Source organism: Acipenser ruthenus, chromosome 4 (genome assembly GCF_902713425.1).
Source record: "Acipenser ruthenus chromosome 4, fAciRut3.2 maternal haplotype, whole genome shotgun sequence".
Taxonomy (NCBI): Eukaryota; Metazoa; Chordata; class Actinopteri; order Acipenseriformes; family Acipenseridae; genus Acipenser; species Acipenser ruthenus.
Window position 1 is genome coordinate 30260842 of NC_081192.1, and position 21998 is coordinate 30282839.

Here is a 21998-nt window from a genome sequence, read left to right on the forward strand (position 1 = left end):
CAAATGATGTATGGAAGGAATGTAAATGTATGATTAAAAAATATGTATGATTTTTGAAATGTAAGTGATAAAAATGACTAAGCAAGTGTAACAGGTAGTGCTGTTTGATGCACTGCCATTGGAGTTTCTCACCTCGGTCAGTGAGATGAGGTTAAAAGCTTTTGAACTGACTTTTAGGCATGCTTTAAGCATAGAAGGTGCTGATTCTTGGCATTCAGTTCTATATTATTCTGCCTTGATCAATTATACAATGTAAAAATCTATTATTTTATTACGAATAAACAAATGAAACAAAGTCACTTTTACATCCTCAAAAAACTGCAGTGGACTAAAGAAACTAAACTGACATTTCTTAATGTATCTTGTAAAACATATACAACACACATGGAGTCTGTGCATTTAAGGGGTGTGTCAGTTAAAGACACAGAACAGAAAGTACTGCCCTTCAGTGTAATTATTACAATACCTAAACATGTATTGCAAACAATTTTTCAAATTCCTGAAAGGTACCAGGAAGTACAGTGTTACTACAGACCAAATGATCATTATGAGACATTTTACCAATGTGTCTCTTCATGTGTATGTAACTTTGTATGACAAAATAGTTGTTTATCTCTTTTCTTTCCAATTAGGGCTCCAATGGATTGAATGAAAAACTCCTTAAAACAATAAACAATGGCAGAAAGATCCACATGGTTCCATGTTACCTGGCGGACAGATTTGTGCTGCGGTTTGCTGTGTGTGGCCGCACAACAGAGTCTAAGCATATCCAACTCGCCTGGGAGAACATCACTGAGATCGCCACAGAGATCCTGCAAGAGCTGCAACAGTGAGCACTCCTGCGATGCTATCACGTCATGGATTTTTCTGCGTAATATAATATCTACGTGTGATTTTCTTCAAATCCTTAATATATCTTGAAAAATGAGATTTTTTATTTTATTGTACTGCTATGTGGAGGTTATTTAAAGTGCATATTTTCAACATGTGTGAGTCTTTTGTATGTATGTGTATGGAGTTTGTTGGAGGGAAAGATAATTGTAAATTGTTACAGCCAGGTATTTCTATACAATAAGTAATTTAAAAAAGACACTTATAAAAGCAAAACCTGGTTGTTTTACTTCCTCACTCTGTTACTGCTACAGGGGCTGCCATTATTATTAGACTTCCAAGCCGCTACCATCTGTGAGGGAAGTGCAACAACCAGTGCAGGTAACCAGTGTCTGAGGCAGATAGTTGTTATATTAGTCAGGCAGGCTATTTGGGCGCCAGCACGAAGCGCCAGCAAACCAAAGAGCCTCACAACAAAAGAGCCGGGAGTCTAGCTGTGGGAGTCCAGCGAGGGGAGGCCTGCGCCATGACGCTGTTGGAATAGATCTGAACCTAGCAGCGCTCTGGAAGACGCCATCTACTAGTCAGATCTGTACCCACCCCCCCCACTGTTCCCACTCCCACTGTGCCTACTTGTCTCGCCTGTCCTGCTATGACTGTCTCTCTGTGGCAAAGTGCCCCGCCCCTGTGTGCATTTGTGTGTTCTGTGTTGTATGTTGCGTGCGTGTGTTAATGTTGGTGTATAGTCATTGGTACACGGGATATAAACGGGTCTGTGTTTCACGTGTATTTAAAAAAATGTAGATTTGTATGTAGGCACGAGGAGAGCACAAATCACTTCACGTGCTGGTTAAATGTAATATGTGAGCAGGGGGTTGCACAGAATGAATTCACGTGCTGGGATTCAAGTGAGTAATTAATTAGTAATTGAATCCCAGCACAACAGTATATATAGAGACACGTAGCATGCAGTCGGGGTTGGGTGTTCGGAAGAGGAGAACGGGTGAGAGAGAAAGGAGTAATTAGAAGTAAAGATGGTAAATATAAGTGTTTGTTCTCACCGTGTTTGTTTGTCTGTCCGTGCACCGTTTGTTTAGTGTTAGTCTGTTTTGTATGTCTGTTTATTTTGGCGCAAGTGCCGTGTCCTGTTTTGTATTCCGTTGTTTAAACCTTTTATTTTGTTATTAAACGCTGAGTGCAGCCATTGCACTCAGCTCATCATCACCACCGTCTCTGTCTGTGTTTGAATTCCTTTCTGGTCTGACGCAACCCACTCTGGCCGTCTTTGTGACACTCTCACATCCCTGTTCTGTCCTCTCGCTCTCGTCCTCTGCCCTCACTCCGCCCTCTCACCCTCTCCCCCTCTCCCCCCTCGCACTCTCTCTGCTGCACTCTGGAACTGTCACTTTTCTGCTAACAAAGCCTCCCACCTCTCTCTTGATTTCCTTGCTCTTCCTGAATCCTGGCTGTCCCCTGATAACACTGTAACTCCTGTCTATGTCCTGTCCCATACCCCGCGTCTCACTGGACGGGGAGGTGGGACTGGTCTTCTCCTCTCTCCCTCCTTACTCTTTTCTGTCCCCTCCGACCTCTCCTCACTCTCTGTTAACACCTTTGAATTTCATGCTGTCCAACTAACCTCTCCCTGTCAACTCTTGATAATTGTACTGTACCGTCCCCCTAGACCTCTCGCTCACTTTCTCGATGAACTGGACTATCTACGCTCCTCCTTCCCCACTCTGTCTACCCCAACTGTCCTGTTAGGTGATTTCAATATCCATCTCTCCAGCCCCAGCCACTCTGCTGGATTCCTCCCTCTCCTTCACTCCTTCGACTTCTGTCTCTCTCCACCCCCCCCCCCCCCACAAAGTTGGCCGTCAACTGGACCTCACCTTGTCCAGGGCCTGCTGCCCCTCCACCCTCTCTGTCACCCCCCTGGACCTCTCTGATAACTATTTAATCTCTTTTTCTCTCTCTCCCCTCTCTTCCTGCTCCTCCTACCCCCACTGTCACTTCTCGCCGTAACCTCCGCTCGCTCTCCCCCTCTGTCCTTGCCTCCACCGCTCTCTCTCACCTCCCTTCTATCGACTCCTTCTCCCAACTCTCTGTAGACTCTGCTACCTCCACCCTCTTCTCCTCCCTCACCTCCTCCCTCGACTCCCTCTGTCCCCTCACCTCCCGACCTGCTCGCTTTTCCTCTCCCCAACCCTGGCTCTCCTCTGCGCTCCGCTCAGCAAGAACCACACTGCGATCTGCTGAAAAGTATCTTTTAGTATCTTCTCTTGCTGACCTGGGAATCTCTGGCACTGCTCTGGCCTGGTTCTCCTCCTACTTCTCCAACCGCACTTACCAGGTAACCTGGTGTTAGAACAACCTCCACACCTCGCCCTCTCTCAACAGGAGTCTCCCAAGGGTCAGTCTTGGGTCCTCTCCTGTTCTCTCTCTACACCCGCTCCCTGGGCCCCCTCATTGCATCCTATGGTTTCTCATACCATTTCTATGCTGATGATGCTCAGATTTTCCTCTCCTTCCCCACCTCTGACTCCACCATCCCCTCCCATATCTCTACCTGTCTGTCTGCTATCTCCTCCTGGATACACTCGCATCACCTCAAACTCAACCTCTCTAAATCTGACCTCCTTTTCTTTCCCTCCTCCTCCTCCTCCTCCCCCTCCTCTGATCTCTCAATCTCCATTCCTCTGGAATCTACCACACTCTCTCCCTTCTCCTCAGCTAAGAACCTCGGAGTCACCCTGGACCCCTGCCTCTCTTATTCCCAGCACATCTCCACTCTGGCACGCACTTGCCGATTCTTTCTGAGCAACATACGAAGAATCTGACCCTTCCTCAGCAACCACGCCACCCAGCTCCTGGTCCAGGCCCTGGTACTCTCCCGCATAGACTACTGCAACTCCTTCCTGGCTGGCCTCCTTGCGTCCGCCACCCGTCCGCTCCAGCTCATCCAGAACTCCGCTGCTTGCCTAGTGTTCTCTCTGCCTCGCTTCTCCCACGCAACTCCACTGCTCCACTCACTCCACTGGCTCCCGACCACCGCTCGCATCCAGTTCAAGACTCTTGTACTTGCCTACAGATGCCTTGACCAGACTGCACCCAGCTACCTCCAGAACCTCATCTCTCCCTACACCCCCACTCAACCTCTCCGTTCCTCCTGCACTAGAAGACTGGCTGTACCTCCTCTATGCTCCCCTGCCTCCAGAGCCCACTCCTTCTTCACCCTTGCCCCGCAGTGGTGGAATGACCTTCCTACAGATGTCAGGACTGTCCAGTCCCTGACCACCCTCCGGCGCCTCCTCAAGACTCACCTGTAGAACTCCTCTTTTCCCTCTGGACACTTTATCACTCTTCCTTAATGCGCTTTACTTGCTCTTATCTGCTCCCTATTTTACTGCATTTGATCCTGTACTTTAGAGTACTGTAATCTGTCACAAGTGTTATTTTAATCTGTAGTATTTTGTATTTAATTATGTCCTGATGTAACTCTCACTGACACTGTTATCTGCTCCGTTATTGAATCGTATTTTGTCATATACTTGTACTTGCTAGAACCAAATTTTATCTTGCTCTTAATTGTATTAATACTTGTACTGTGATTCTTGAAATGTAATTTTGTTTACGGCAGTAGGTTGCCCTGGATAAGGGTGTCTGCTAAGAAATAAATAATAATAATAACCATGCCACCCTCAAGCCGTTACATATGCTGCTAAGGGTAGCACAGCGGAAGCCTGCTCATCTGGAGGGTCCAGAGCCTGCAAGTCCAGAGGGTCCAGAGCCCGCACATCCAGAGGGTCCAGAGCCCGCACATCCGGAGAGCCCCATCCTGTGACCTGCGCGGCCTTGGTCGGAGTGCCTCATCTTGCGACCTGCGCTGCCTCAGCCAGAGTACACAGCATTGCCGTGGTCACCACCGGAGTGCCCAGCATCACATCTTGTAGAGGAGCCCAGGCAGGGGGAAAGTCACTCGGGCTTAGGGTGTAGAAAGGTAGTTAAACGGGCACCCCCTCACAGAAACCAAGGGGTAGCTACGGGGGTTAAACAGGCACCCCCTTACAAAAGCCCAGGGGTCACAAGATGGGTTAAACGGGCGCCCCTGACAGAAGGCCCAGGACCACCATGGCCAAAGGAGGAAGCAAGTGGACCACCTCCACAACAACCCCAACCAACCATTCTGCCAACACCCACAAGAATCCGGAGGGAGAAAACTGGACAAGGGGGAGGGGGCCAACTGAGGCCATGTGTGCGTTGTACAAGGGGGAGGTATGTGGCAGGGCAGAAGCCCTGCTGCTGTAAACTGTGTGGGTGTGGAAATGCAAGGTTGGCAGAGATGGGGTTAAATCTGCCCCTGCCAACAATCATAGGCGTGGCCATTCCCCAGTTAGGTGGACATTCCCCAGTTAGGTAATTGATGCTAATTGGGGAGTGGCCACATGTATAAAAGCAAGGTGTAATCCTTTGCTTGGGAGTTGGTGTTTAGGTGAGTGTTTGAGTAGGTAACTGTTGGGTTTGAGGTAGTGAAGGCAAATGCCCAGCCTACATCTTATTGTTTTGTTTGAACCTTTTATTTTGGCCCCTGTGCCTTGTTTGTTGGTTTAAATAACGTGCGCAACAGCGCTTTAACTGCAGCTTCTGAGTCTCTTCTGCCAACACCATTAACAGCACTATCCTGCCACAGATGTATTAACTCAATCACCTTTGAGCAAAGGTAAAGTTGTAGGTAGACAGCTATTGGGTACATTATTATATATCTAATGAAACACAACCACTGCACTTAAATAAAGAAAATTATTATTTTACGATCTAAAGTAAAAAACAATTAAGCATGCTACTTGAGTTGACATGAGTCAAGAAATTGAATTAGGCAGTCATTAAGTTGGGTTAATATGAGTAAGTGTAATGGTTATTTTAAAACATTCATCCCCTCTCTGGTTCCTTCTTTAAACATGTGGATTATTAATGTATAACTCCTGTAGGTCTAGAAATGTTGCTGTGTGACAAAATACCATTTATAGATCACTGTCGAAATCAAGAAACTATCATTGAAGAAACCATTATAAACAAGTTCGACTGGTGCTGTTGGTCTGGCACATATTGAGGTATGATGCCAAAAGAATAATATTTCATATTTATATTAAGTGTACATTTAAAGAACATCATTGATTTACACCTTTAGACAAACGATCTGTTTAACATGTGATGCTTTAAAGACTGTATGAAAGTTATACACACCATACAAATCCAGGCACATTATGTCAGTATCTATATCTACTGAATGGTGGTAAACACACCAGTAAAAAATAACCAGTGTAAAAATAGTCATGGTTTCAAAATAAATCACAAGAGGTCACTGTTTCTCTAAGAATAAACTACTGCACATTCTGAATCATTTCCTATGCTTTATGATATAATACATACCATACAGCAGATATTTAATTACAGTGTTTTATCCCTTGAAGGTTAATATTATACAGTAGTGTGCAAATGTATTAGAACACCTCAAGATTTGTCATTTATATCCTTTATATACCGACCTGTATGAAAACCTCTAGGTGTGAGAATTTCAATTTCTGGTCAGCAAACAGTGATATAGAAATAATAGGCGCTTGTGTGAAAATGTTAGACCCTTTGTGCTAAAATTAGGAATCTTAAACAACTTCTAAAGAAGTGTCATGCATTTTACCATTTGTGGCTATATGTGTTCATTTTCTCTTACTATTTTAAATAAATAAATTGTGTGGCCTTTTGAAGTCATTAATTAAATGAGACAATTACTAGTTTGCCTATAGTATTTTGACAATTTTCCATTACATAGGTTTGATTTCACATCCACAAACAAATCGAAAGAGAAGCAATGGGGTGTTCAAATAAATGTGTACACTACTGTATGAAAACATGTACTTTGTGAGTATCTATATATTATTCTATGGTGTTTTCAAAGGTGCACATTACACACAGGGTGGTTGAAACAGAGAAGAGTAGGGCTAGGCTGTAAAATTTAAAATTAGGCAATGAGACAATATTGAGGGTGACTCAAATCAAAACACATCAACCAAAATAACAGGGTCACTGTAGGTTAGGCAGGATAACTAAGTTAGTAATAACTATAATGTAATCAAAAAAAATGAGAAGACACAAATAGTATTTATAACCTGTTTGCTTTTGTGTGAAAAAATATCTTATGTTACCTGCTTCTGTGTGAAATTGCTTTGGAATGACAATCAACCAGTGCCTGATAATGTGTTCAGTTATCTCTGCTGTCTCAGCTCTCAGCAATTAACAGCTTTCTATATCTCCCCAACGCCCAGACATGAACCCACATGACCCCTCGAGTAGTCAAGCTAGTCCCCAGACTCTATTATGCCATACAGTGGGGGATGAAATGCTACAGTATAGAAGCGTAGCAAAGCACAGAAAAGCATTCGTGAAAAACACGAAGAGAGTAAAAAATGTAACCCGAACCCCTGATTCAGAAAAACTGGCACTAGCGAAGGAAGACAAGAAAAGGTTTCCGAATTAGAATGGATGGTACATACAAGTGGTTCAGATTATCTGGCAGCAATCTCTCCCCCAGCAGGGATTTAAGGAGAAGGAGGATTAGAAAAGATGGGAGATTGAATCAGTGTGCAACTGTGTCTTTCGAAGCACATTCAATAGTGTAAATACACTGCCTACACTCAGCTGTAAAAATAAGTAGTACAATGACTTGAGAGGTTTCCATCTTATTTGGACAATCATTTTAAACTCTTAAAATTGCATTTTAGGCCTGCTTCAAACTTATTTATTTATTCTGTCAATGGCCTCCATAATGAGATGTGAATGTCCAAAGAAAGGGTTGTATAGAATAGATATAACTGAACGTACTGCTAAATGCCTAAGCTCAGTTGAGTGTTGTTTGCACCAGTAATTTAATTATTGTTTAAGTTTGGGTGTGTACAGCATTTACATTATATTATAATTCTTTACAACAGTAGACATACTATTACATTAAAATACCTGCATGGAACCGTATTGCTATGGTACCACTAAGATCTCATCTCACCGACAGGGTACAGAATCCGTAACAGCAGTGCAACTCAGAACACTGCCCGTTACTTCGGGTTTAAATGAAATGGCTGAAGTTTTCGATTTTTGGAAATATCATTTGTTACGCGAATTTGTCAAATCCAGATGCAGTCTGACAAGAGGATAAACACTTTTTAAAAAATGACCTTTTAAATTATAATTCAAAATATTATAGGAATAACATGTAAGTAGTGTATACATTGTAGTAATACAAATCTGGCAATAGTGCTTGTTCATTATTAACTGGTATAAGAGTCTCATGATGAATAATGTGTGGCATATATCTGACATATTGTTTACTTCCTCCGAATTCAATATACATCAACAGAATAACAGAGTAAATGCACTCGTATTACCAGCTCTTTTTTGTAAAGTGTCACCCTGATAACTTAAATAGCTAAAAATTTTCAGGACTTGATCAAACCAAATTAAGATTGAAAAACTTACAAATTTATGGTCCAGTTATGAATGAACTCTAAAACAATAATCAACTAAATACACAATGTATACAAAAACAACGTGGTTCACATTAGCATGCATACCTTCTGTGGCTCAATTTACTCGCAATATCATTTGACTTACAACTTGCCTTTCAACTCAGCATACTTAACTGACGCAGTGGTCAATTATCTACCGTGTAATGTCCACTGTGTTAGATGTTGATCCTTGAGTGAATTCCAAGGGAAAATCAATTGTTTAGTTACTACTATGTACTGCTGAAATCCAATTGCAATCATTTTTTGTAAATGTTAACATATAATAATAATAATAATATTTTAGCACTAGTTATCTCAAATCATAGTGGATTTAATTCAAGCCAGGCTGGAACAATGACTGTGCAACGGTCTATCCTGATAGGAGTGGCCTCGAGATAAATGGAGATCTATATACCCCTTGTGCATCCAGTAAATCTCTGACAAATACAACATTTTTCTCAAACCATTATTTTTCAAACACCGACTTGTTTATTTTGATCTCTCTATTATTCCATAACATTGAGTTGTGAGGAGTGAAGTTGTGAGAAAAGATCAATTTCCAATATAGCAATGCTTGGTTATTTTAGGTTGTGGTATGTCTATTTAAAAAAATGTCCTGTTAGGCCAGGTTTTTTTAACCCTTTTTTGTGTTAAAAAAGAGCACTGTTTTCTTCATCTAGATGTTGTTATTATTATTATTATTATTATTATTATTATTATTATTATTATTATTATTATTATTATTATTATTATTATTATTATTATTAATAATAATAATAATAATAATAATAATAATCAATCCATTGTTGTATTTAATAGTACAGTAGATTATAAATGTATTTGATAATATAGAAGTGAATTCAATTAAATTATATATTAAAAAAAAAAAAAATGACGGAAGCTTCAAATTATAAAATACAAAATATGCGTGAAAGCAGGAGTATAAGTCAACAAGATGCTCGAACGAAATCACAGAAGGCGGTGACTTGGTGATAGACAGAGCCGTGTTACACCTGTGTTAAACTGACAAACAACAAGAGTCACGGAGAAACAGTCTGTTCCACATTTCAAGGTAAGGATCAGTAAATTTAATTGATAAATATAACCTTAACTTGGAATCTGCAAATGTTAAAATTGTTTAAGTTTACAGTGTTAAATGAGGACAATTAATTGCTGTTCAATTCAGGGTAAATTGGACAGTACCATGGTACATTATACCATGGTACTAGCATGGTATAATGTACCACAGACAAGGAGGCAGGAGGCGGGTCTCCAGCCACTGTGTCTGCCAATCATTTTATCTTAACCTTTAGCCTAAACTCTAACGTGTACGGAAGGTGGCAGTAGAGAGAGAACGAGAAGCGACGAATGACAATACCGGTAACTCTTATTTTCATTTTTTTGTAATAAGTTAAAAAAACAAAAACCATAATCAAATAATGTAATTACATTATATCTCACTAAATGTAATTATTTTGGTTCTTTTGGGGTAATCAAACATACATATGCGTAAAGTACTTTATTTCAAATGTGCAACACTTGGTTTTCAGTCATCATTTTTATTATTATTATTATTGTATGATGTTGGTATTGTCTGGTTTCATGATTGCATATTCAGTTATTAGCACTTTGCTTTGTTGGTGTATCGTATAGTAAACAAACCGAAGTGTTTAGGTAAATTGCAGCATTTGTATTGAATAGCATTGTTTCAAATGTAAAAACAGTAGCGAAAAAGTCTGACCCGCTGCCAATGTGTTATGCTTCCTCAATTTTTGGGGCCACCAGCCGCTACTGGGTGCAATCAGAAACCATTTTTTCTGATTGAATATTAGACAGATAATCGACAATAACTGATACATTGAGAACACTTTACTATTTAAAAGCAAGAAGAAAAATAAATTATTATAGATATAATAATATATATGCATTGACCTGCAGATATATTATGACATTTCTTATCATTAAATAAATAATAAAGGAAGAGTTTGTCTAGCAATTCACAAGTAAAGCATATGTTACTGGGTAGCTAGCATTGTGAGTGTCCGAATAGGACACCAGGGTGATCACGTCATGTTTAATTGAGACTCACAAAATAAAAGCCATGGTGATCAATAATCAATTAATTAGTTGCATCTCTCCATTACTTTCACTGCATGTGGGTCAGGTGTTTCATGTTTCAGATTAAACTGCCTCCAACTTGGGTCAAAGAGAAAACAAAATAATTCACAGCTAACAAGAGCTTTTTTAAACAAAGCAACAGGTTCCACTTTGTGTGGTTTAACTTTTGAATCAGCAGATCACATTTTCAAAGGGGTCTCTTGACAAATGCAAGATGCTGTTCTGTTGAAAGAGAACCTTCTTACAAGTATTGCTGAATCCATGAATGAGGAAATACCCAGTTAATGTTAGTGTGTGTTTCATGTAAAAGCTTTTTAAGTGCTAGGTAAGGGATGCAATTCTGTTTCTGTATCTATTCCAGCAATGTAATGTACTGAAATTGTGTAAACACTGATTCATATCAATATAGCATTAAAGACAATAAAAACTGATAGAATTATGAAGTGCTAATTGTTCACAAATAAAAAAAAGCCTCCATGTAAAATATTCATATCAAGTTTTTCAGTATATTTTTAAACAGACCAAATTGCACACATAAATAACAATATGCTTCCTTGGGCGAACCCTTGATACATTTTGAATTAAAATTTCATCCCAACTAAATGGTGTATTTATCATCAACAAGTATGCCTTAACTAAGTAAACAGTATTGATGTTTGTAGTGCATTAATTAATAACCCAAATGTTTTTTTTTTAAATTTAGTGGTCGACCAATTATTTTTATCATTTTCTCCCAATTTGGAATAGTCAATTATTTTAGGCTCAGCTCACTAACAACCCCTGCGCTTACTCGGGAGCGGCAAAGACGTACACTTGCTGTCCTCTGAAACATGTGCCATCAGCTGACTGCTTCTTTTTCACACTGCAGACCCACCATGCAGCCACCTCACAGCTACAGCGTTGAATGACAACACAGCTCTGGGCAGCTTACAGGCAAGCCTGCAGGCGCCCGGCCAAACCACAGGGATCGCTGGTGCGTGGCGAGCCGAGGCGGCGCTCGGCCAATTGTGCGCCGTCCCCTGGGAGCTCCTGACCCCAGTAGGCAGTGGAATAGCCTGGACTCGAACCGGTGACGTCCAGGCTATAGGGCGCATCCTGCACTCCACGTGGAGCGCCTTTACCGGATGCACCACTCAGAGCCCCAAGACTGTTTTCTTTATAGAAGGTTATAAGCTTATTCTCTTTTTACAAAGTCTAATCTAAGAGAAGGTTTAACACTTCAAAAAACAGTCCTTAAAAACAGTCCTTAAAAGTCCTTAACAGTCATCGTTGAGGTGCAAGTTTGCCCTTGATCTGATGCATTGCATTTCTTTTTGACTGCAGTTTGAATATTAAAACAATAATGTATCTCCCTGCTATTTCAATGCAATTTTTTTATTATTATTATTTTACATATTATATTACTTAAGTAAGTTAGCATTGTACAATATTCCATATTCACCTATGCTGCAGAGACAACACTAATAACAGGTATGCACAGACAGCAGAGTGCAGTTATATGGTCTACCGAGATGATTGGACTATAATAAACATGTCCTGTCCTAGACTTGTCCATACCGAGAATACCCCATTCACATAGACACAGTGTAATAATGTATTACAGTACAGTATGTACATTGTATGGTGTGTGTGTGGTTGTGTATTACGGGTCAGGGTTGGGTTACATTGGGATCCTTTGAACAGCGGTCCGTTGGTATCATGTTGTCAGGGCCCTGGGGCCACTGTTAATAAAACTTACCTCGTCTTTACAATTGGTGTAGTCAGCAGGATCCCAGGTACACCCGGTCCGACCCAAGATGCATAGCCCAAGTATGCCATCCCTGGCGTCTTCCCCTGCTCAAGTGGGATTGGGGTGGCCGTTCCCAGTATGGTAATGCCTATGATGTATGGAGTCCCTTGGATTTCTAAATTCAATGGAAAAAGGGGGGAGACGTGACCTTCAAGGAATGGCGGGGTCAGGTGATGGCAATGCTGCGGTTGCAGCAGTTTACTCCTTGTCAAGCGGTGGATTTCATAATAAACAAGCGGCTGATCAGCTCATCGGTATGGTCTGAGTCTGGATCCGCTTGGATATCCGACCAGGGGAAGCAAACCAGAAAGCAGTATCGAGACCAATACGACAACTGCTGCGGGATTGGGACCAGCTGAAAGTAGTAGGAGAGGTCCTGGCGCGCCAGTTGGAAGAACCGATCGGAGGTCAGAATTATGTGAAAATCATCGTATCTCTTTCGCATGCATGGAAAGTATGGGAACAATACCATGTTGCTATGGTTCACCTAGGTACCAAAAAGGCCCTTTCGCCATCCAGCAAGGGTTCTCTTGGGCTCAAATGAGAGAAGATGTCCAGGAATGGAACTGTACCATACCAAAGACGGTCCAGTGCATCGGTTCCCAGTATAAAGCTCCTACGCTTTGGCAAAAGTAGCCATAGACTACTTCTCTTTGGGCTGGTCAGGGGATACCTACCCTTATATCCTAGTGGTAATAGATTTGTTCTCCCATTTTGCTTGGGCCATCCCCACTAGAGATCAAACTACACTGACCACGGTACGAGCATTATGGGAATATGTACTTCAACCATTTCGTTGTCCGGAGCAGAGCCACTCGGACTGGGGCCCAAATTTTGAGTCTAACCTGATGGCAGAGCTGTGTAAAATGTAGGGTGTCTAAAGAGCTGGATGACCCCATATTATCCTCAAGGTAATGGCACTTGTGAAAGATTTAATCACACTTTATTGTCTTTTCTAGGGTCTCTGACAGAGGAGGATCAGGCCCGCTAGGTGGAGAAGCTGCCTGAGGTGACCCATGCATATAACAATACGACGTATGGCGGTATGGGACTAACTCCATTCTTTATTATGTTTGGTAGGCATGCTCGATTACCGGTGGATTCGGTCTTAGGAGCTATCCCCTCAGAACATCCTGACACCATAAGTTTGTGGGTCCAATACCATCAATGTACCTTGTGAGCAGCATACAAGTATGCCAACCGGGTCACCAAAGAGCAGCAACAGCAGCGGAAGGACTGTCATGACCAGAGAGCCAAAATGCACAAGTTCATGGTAGGCGAGAGGGTGCTGATTAGAAACTTTCACCGAAGGGCTGCGGGAAAAATAGCATCTAGATGGGGGCCAGGCTTGTTTATTGTGAAACAAGGCACCCCATCTATCGTGTTTGACTGGAGGACAAAGAAGTGCCTGACCAAACCATTCACCACTGGCACTTGCAAGTGTGTACTTTTCAGCTGGCTCCAGACTCAGTTCTAGCCCCAGTAAGGGTGCCCGAGTGGACGGGGTGGGAGTGGGCCATGCAGCCATGTTGGGTAATTAGGCCGTCCGTGCCGGTAGAGGAGGAGTCCTCGCCTGGCCCTGTCATTCATTTCATCCCCCGTACCCCAGAATCCCCTCTGGTATTGCATCGCTGTCAGCAATGTTAATGTTGTTGAAGCTGACACCCTGGGATCCTTCAAGAAGCTGCTTGATGAGATTCTGGGATCAATAAGCTACTAACAACCAAACGAGCAAGATGGGCTGAATGGCCTCCTCTCGTTTGTAAACTTTCTTATGTTCTTATGTTCTTATGTTCTTATGTTCTTATGCTGGTAGGGGTCAGCGACCCCCCGCACTATATAGTTCTATAAGAAGGATGATCAGGGACGACCATCAATTTAGCAGGGGGGAAATGTAACAAATGAGTTAAATGTCACTAGCGTGATTGCTCCGAGATTCTTTAGAGGTCAATTACAGGCACCTGTCTGTGCAAATTGAGACTCTGGCACTGGTAATAGGTGCCCCTATAAAACAGGGTTGGAGGCGGTATCCAGGAGATTGCCAAGCCTAAGGATGCAGTTTTCCAAAGAAAACCCACACCAGCAAAGAAGACAACAAAGAGAACGGGAGAAAAAGAAAAGAAGTGAGGAGCAACCACGAAAGCAAAGCAAGCAGCTTGTTTAGGAACCCAGGTGTAGGAGCGAGACCCGCTAGGTAGCTAGGACGCCAGACCGTCAATGGGAGAAGTAAACACAATGGGAAGTATTATTTGTTCGATATGTAACACATTTAATGAAAGGAAGCAAGTAGTATTGTGACTATTAATGTTTTATCAGATCAACAAGTGATTTAAAGAGCCAGGGCTACTGGCATGTGGGTTGTACCATGTACAGCAAAGTCATTTTTATTTATTTTTTGCCATTGCCTGCTGAAGGAGAAAACCATCAGCAGCCACTGCTAATTACAATCTGTATGCCTTGTGTTTGGATTTCAGCTCCTCCTCGTTTGCGCTGCTGAGAAGAGGGAGAGGTGATACAGCACTGGAAGAGAAACCAGACAACTGCAGAGAACCAGGACAGTGTTTCATTTCACTTAAAACATTGAGCTAGTAGCATCCAAAAGGAACGGCACAACGGGGGAGAAGCCGACCTGGCCTGGGAGACGAGGCTGGAAATGAGGGCGCAAGAGCAAGCGGGACGAAGAGGAATGAGACCAGCTTGTAACCAGCTGGCGACGGGGAGATCAATCAGGACTGTACTGAAGGCATAGAAGTTCTGCCTTCTGGCTATGAGTATTGCAAAGACTGATTTTAGTAAATGCCATCGGTGATACAGGACTGAAATTACATTGTCGAAATTACTGGTCCTGGTTTAAATAAATATATTGTGGGACCAGTGATTTGGTAGTTGGAGGTCTCAGGACAATTACGTATTTTTGGGGTCACTATTGGGTTAATAATTGTATTAAAAATCGCCTGGATATAGCCCAGCATTGTGGATTTTTATGAGTCTTTTATTATATTTATTGTTTTAATTAAAATAAATTATAGTATCACTGGGCTGGATAGATAAGGTGGAGCATGCCAGTAGGATTGTGGTAATACAAAAGGGGCACAGTGATTCATTGCAATATTTATCAAAGGAGTATGAGCACTATTTAGAGATAGGCTTTAGCATATCTTCCTTGCTGGGGAGCTACAATATTGGTTGACGATAAATCCTCATTATTGCTTGTGTATTGTTTTATTATTTTACTTGTGTGTTAATAAAATATATTCTTGTGGAACTCATTGTACAGGTATTGCACATGCCCATATGACCGACAGAGCTATTGCGCATGCCCATATGACCAAGAGATGCATTTTTCTAAGAGGTGCATCTTCTGATGTTACACCGGCAGCTTTTTAAAACACTTTAAACACTGTTCAGAATCACACATTAATGTTGCTATAACTTGGCCCCTTTCGTAGAAATCACATCTTTATATGACGACCCTTTATGGTAACTTGGCTTATATATTTTTGGACAGATGCACCTAATACTGGTCTCTCACATTTACACAAACACAATATGTTAGATAAAAAAGTGTACAGCAGATTGCTAAGATTTTCATTTGAAATACAGTAGTTTTAAAGTTTTAAAAGCATTTATACATACTAAGGTGTCTGCAACTAGACGTTGCCAATACTTTGAATCCACCTTTGAAAGCCTCCTCAACTTCCCAAGCTGGTGAGTATTACTGCTTAATGGTGGAACCATTGCGAACACCTCCTTCTCTTAAGCACTTTCAAGCTCTAAAGTGGAGATAGAACAGTGCATGTCTAGTGAGTGCAGTTTCCTGGGCTTCACAGCATTGTATATTTTCTTCTGGGGTTGCGATGTTTTCTTGCACTGGCACGTGATATTTCACATCACAACCACATTTGCCATGTTTGTAAAGGGAGGGGTTAAGGGTTTGAATTCAATATGAACTTGAGAGGATTTTAAATCATTAAAAAAACCTCCAGGAAAACCTCTTAAAATCCATATTTACCTTTAAAAAAAATCTAAATCTGGAGAGAAAACCTCTCTGGCAACACTGATTCTAACATAACGCTGACATGGTCGATTCACACGGGAGTAAAAAGACACAGGATGCTTGAGTTTGACATTTTACAAGTCCCAATGTCCTGTAAAAAAAAAATAATAGGACATATGACAAAATTATCTGGCATAGAAAGCAATGGACAGTTCACACGATGTCAGTGAAAATTCCAAAACCACCTGTTTATGTGTGTTTCTGTGTGAATCGCTGTATATTTCCCAGTTGCAAATCAGGTTCAGTAATGACTGCCAACACTGCAGATTTAGTTACATATTCTTCTACAATTTAATCACTTTGCACACTCACAACATTGAAAAAATGTAGCCACCCTGGCTATGCATAGTAGACCTACATACTATTGACAGGGTTTCTTATAATTACACTATAGCTCTTTATCCCAAGTAAAGCTGGGAGGGAAGAGCTGTTTATTCTCTTCTTTTGTTTTATGTTCAGGTGTCTTCTAGTGCAAAGTGCAGCATTAATTAAAGGAAAGGTGTCTTCTGTATCACGGGCTGTTCATAGCTGCTTCCTTAGTTGTACAATTTCATGGAAGACGCATCTGTTATTGTTTACCACTAATAATGTCAATGATGTAAATTACTACTGAATACCATAGTAGTCATCCTATGGAAAAACAATGTGGATTACCACAGAAAACAGGGAAAGCTCAGTGAATAAGGGACTAGCCCTTTCATTTTTCATGTTCCAATCTGTTGTAATGTTGTATTTTAGACTTGCAGTATGTTTTGTATCCCAGCTGGGTGTAGTTTAGCTGTATAGTAATTAGTTTGTAAACTTAAGCACATATGAACCTCTTATCTTTTGGCATATCTGACTTACAATGCACAAAATGTAAATACTGTACTTATTTCATGACACAGAAGGCTTCTAAAAAACAAAGTAAATTCATTTTAGAATGCATAGTTCTGTTTAAAAATCGTATTTAATTAAAGTTTATAGTATATATGCTCCGTTTATAAAACTTACATGTGTTAGCTTTTCCTGTCATTTTTATTGAAGCTATGTAAGGTTTAATAGAATACTCGACAGGTTTATACATATATTTAATATTTTACTTTGAGGTAATTCTATTTGTATTTAACTAAATATAAATAAAAAATGCTAAAGTGATATATGTATCTGGATGCATTTCTTCTTACGTGACTCAGAGCACAGTACCTTTTATGCTGTGTACATACTATATACAATGGAAGAAAAGGAGGCAATTCACATAATGCAAGCTGAATTCCTGAAATTCAACAGTGAAAATATAAAAATAGAGAGTTGTATGGGAACCAGATACAGACAACTGTGAAATTGCATTTGTGATGTTTAAAATCATATAAGGCAGCTTCTGGAGGCAGGTGTTCTAAAGCCTTAGACAGCCTCCATTTCCCAAACTAACACCAAATCAAATTATAAGGGGCTCTTTCCGGCTCTTTCAGGCTAATGGCTATCGAATCACACATCCACCTACTAAAAATACCTGTTTTGTTCCTGCATTTGATGTATCAGGAGTGTAATTCAGTTTGATTTTAGGTTTTCCAAATCTATATGAAGTCATTTGGCATGCACTCTTGTTATTTTTGTACCATATCCCATTCCCCATCCTCAGGAGTAAAACTGGGTAAACTGGAGCAAGCGCTTTAAAAATCAGTTTTACAGTGTGCCCTTGTAATGTAGAAATGAAGGATCATCTTGACAATAATAATGTTTCTGAAAAAAGCCACAGACAATAATCAGTTGGAATATCTGAAGTAGACCCATCCCAGTAGATAATGGTTAAGTTTCTATACTACTACCAAAATTACTGTAGTTCCCCTAATTACAAAGCTACACTATGTGTGCTGTAAGGTTTCTGGCAACACTGTGGCCCCTTACAGTGATTTTTGTTTCATGTGGGATGTGGAAACACATTTTTTGGATATGGCAAAGTCTCCAGAAACTTAAGAAGCTGGAGGAGAGCCAGCAAGTGGAACTAGATGAATAGGGTTAAGGAGTGACTGGTTGTGAAGGGGTACACCCTGCCCCTATGTGTGTGTGTATTATTTTGTATTTGTATCATTATTTAAAACATTGTCACAGATGGTTCTGGTACATCCCTTTTGTGCTACAAGTCATTAGATCCTTTTGCAAGGCCTTGGTTGCAAGGATGTGCGGTTCTTTGATGGATCCAGATTCAGTTAAAATGTGTTTGCCCACTGACGATGGGAATGGGAATGTAGAGATGGGAGCCCAGCTAACAAGATTTAAGTTTTTGCAGGTATCAAGTAAAGACCCTGGTCGCCCACACTTGTAATGTAAAACGCTGGATGCACAGGCCTATTGCAGTGTTCACAGAGCAACTTCACGCTGAGCCAGGAGGAGAATTCGAATCTTGCTGGGAACAAGCTGACTTATTAGATATGGATTGAATGCTGTAGAATGAAATGCATTGCTAATAGTAATGTTGTAGGATCCTGTATTTTGTATCCTTTTGAATAAGTCTGTGTAAGGACTGAAAAAGAGAGCTCCTGGTATCAAAAGGTCAGGCTGACCTGCTGAAAGTTCCAAACCTCCCTTATCAGGCAAAAGCATATTTTTTAATTAGATTCAGAGCCTTAAAACATTCTGATCCAGCGAGAGCAGAATGGCAAACTATATGGAACAGTTAATATGCTAGAAGCAATCGAACTAGGTTTGATTATAGTAATAGAAAACAAAATAAATAAACAAAACACTGTACAGGGCTCCTCGCCCTGTTACATACACCTTGGCCACTTGTCAGTTAGGTACCAACGAGTTCTACAAATCAGGTTGTAGAAAAAATAACAGGGGTTATTTATTTCTTCGAGCCCCTTTTCCTCCCGTACAAGTGTAAGAAAATAATTAGTCAAAGTCTTTCATTACAAAATTCAAAATAATATATCTCTTTATTAAGACATAGTGTATAGTTAGTAGGTAAACTTCTTGCTAGCAGTTGAAGGATACAAAGAACATGGGGTAGCTCTTCAACTTAAATACAGTTTCTTGAGATAACATCTGAAAAATACTAGTTTTACAACCTTTACATCAAAGAGACACTCTCCTCTACCTGGGTCAAGAACCTCACCATAAACCCTTTCCCAAAGCTCTTTGTATTTGGGGTAAAAATACCTTTTGTCATTCTAATTGACCCATTAGAAGGATCTGGCTCTATCCAGATCTTCCCTGAAGGAGTTAACTCTATTACCCTATCATAAACAAATCATTAGTAAAAACTTGTTTTACTATTTTTGGAAGATGTTTATGATTCTATCAGTGGACAGCTAGTCTGCCCCGAAAGGTAAACATGTTAGGACTATAGATCAAAGAAGACCTAATGCATGTTTTTTTACAACACTGCCCTCAAGTCTCATCCTTTTGTTTCTAGCAAGGGCAGGGGGCCTAGATTTTAATCAGCTCTTTGAGTTCTTAACCAGAATCGGAGAGACAGAAAGATTTTGTATCTAATACCTAGTTTTAACCCAAAATGTACCTTTATGCTAAGTTCATTCAATGAGATATATTCTAAAATCTAATAGCTAACAAAAACCTAAATAAATGTATCCCTACATTGCGGTGGTCCGCACTCATGAACAAATTCTTTATCTGTTTATCACAATTTATCACAATTTCTTTTTATTTTGTATTATTTATTCATTTAAATATACCCTCTCTTAGAAAAAAATAATAATATACACTTAAAACACACTTGTTTTCCATGGCTTTTAGTAATTAACTGTTTTTTTAGTATCTTATAATGGATGGTTCTAATGTATTTATGTATTGTAATGACTTTGGTATTGATATATTGAATTTTAAAAACAACTGCTGATGTATGTTATGCTCTGTACAGTGCTTTGACATGTTCTACAGGACAGGCACTATATAAAAATACAACGGATTGATTGATTGATTATTGTAATATTAATTAGGTCATTTGAATTTGGAAGTACAATTTCCCTCCCTAAAATAAAACTACATGGAGACCCAAATTACTAAAAAAGTACTACCAAAATAGCATGAGGACCAAATTTCATGCAGGATTAGGGAATTAACCAAAAAATGCCTCAGGGAACATCCTGTCTCAGTCACTATGTAGATTCATAACACTTTCATAAAGGCTGTGGAACACTGTGGAACTATGTGCACAGTCCCTCAAAAATCTGAGATTAAAGTGCATTTCTCCAACTCACAGAGGATATGCTTTACAGTACAGTACGTCATACAGAAGGTCCATTTTAATTGTGCAGTATACATGATCTAACAGTTATAATTTCAGATTGTACATGCTGATTTAAAGTGAACTGGAATAAAGGTTACAGGGTTATTCTGAGAGCAGTTGAGGTCAGAGTTAAAAATATATATGAAAGAAGCCTACCATCAATGAAAACAGGATAATAGCAAGCAAAATGTTACCAGTAAGTTAACAATGTAAATAATAATAATGTAAAACATGCATATTCAGCATGAGTAGCATCTGTTTCATAATCTGGTTATGGGGTAAGAGCTTCAGTTAGGTCAATAGTTATTTTTAGTCGCTCAGTTCTGAATGGAGCACAAATTACGGGCTACACTTATATAGTTCACCTAGAAGAAAATAAATAATTTTCTGTAGGTGGAATGCCTACACAGAAATGTCATGTAGAGTAAATAGACTTAACTTAGTTATTTTTTTTAAAAAATCATAACTTCTGTCTTTTACTGCAGTTTACTACAGTAAATTGTGGTACAAGTATACTAAAGTGTAGTTAAACCTTTCACATATGGCAACCTCATATGGGGACGGATAATGGAGATTAGATAAAGGGGCATTCGGAACAGAAAATAGGAGGTACTTTTTTACACAGAGAAGAAGTAATGTTGTTGAAGCTGATACGCTGGGATCCTTCAAGCTGTTTGATGAGATTCTGGGATCAATAAGCTATTAACGACCAAACGAGCAAGATGGGCCGAATGTTCTTATGTTCTTAATAAAAAAAATGTTCCTAGTATTTATATGGGGACCTAAAGAAGATGCAAATGCATGATGACCTCATAATAGGAGGCATTTTTTTCCCCATATAAAGCAATGGTACAGTATGTACTGTTAACACTGACTTTCACAAACACAGGTGTACATAAAGCACTTTATTTAATATACATTGAAAACAAAATGCTGTACTTTCTGATTATGTGCCAATAAGGGAATTTGTATTTTACAATCGGAAAGAAGTCTTTAAAAAGAGGCTACCCTACCGCCTGCTTTTGGAGACATGTAGCTTAACTTTTGGATTTTTTATAAGGAAAACGTTAAATGCAAAATAAATTATTATTATAATTGAAGGAAATTTAACTGTTAGTATACTGTAACGTGCTATCACCCCCATTGGGGTAAAAGGGAAAACGGGATTAGGGACAAGCCTGTTCCCAGGGTGGTTCTACATTGACACACACCAATGTGTGTGTCTGGGATACTAATTGTGTTGGGACTGCCTATAGCACGTTATGAGGGTCTTGATTGACAAGTGGGGTCCGGGAAATATGTCGTTTTATTGTATTTTTGGGTTAATGTTGTAAATGAATTGATTTAATTGTTTTACTGCTGTGGCGCTCCGCTGGGGATGATCACCTGTCTACATGGAGCAGCAGCTGAAAGCAATCA

The 21998-nt window shown here is 40.1% G+C and overlaps 1 protein-coding gene across 2 annotated transcripts in view; it reads left to right on the forward strand.

Annotated features, from left to right (window-relative positions):
* The window catches only part of LOC117400633 (aromatic-L-amino-acid decarboxylase-like), a 36256-nt gene extending 29677 nt beyond the window's left edge, over positions 1–6579 (forward strand). The window contains exons 14-15 of one of the 2 annotated variants that reach the window (XM_034920732.2): positions 633–829; positions 3565–6579. In XM_034920732.2, the coding sequence (XP_034776623.2) occupies positions 633–829; positions 3565–3568 (201 nt within the window). In that variant the 3' untranslated portion in view covers positions 3569–6579. Of the gene's footprint in view, positions 1–632 lie in introns of both variants that reach the window. The other variant, XM_034000852.3, reaches the window with a different exon arrangement.
* Positions 6580–21998: the final 15419 nt, after the last annotated feature.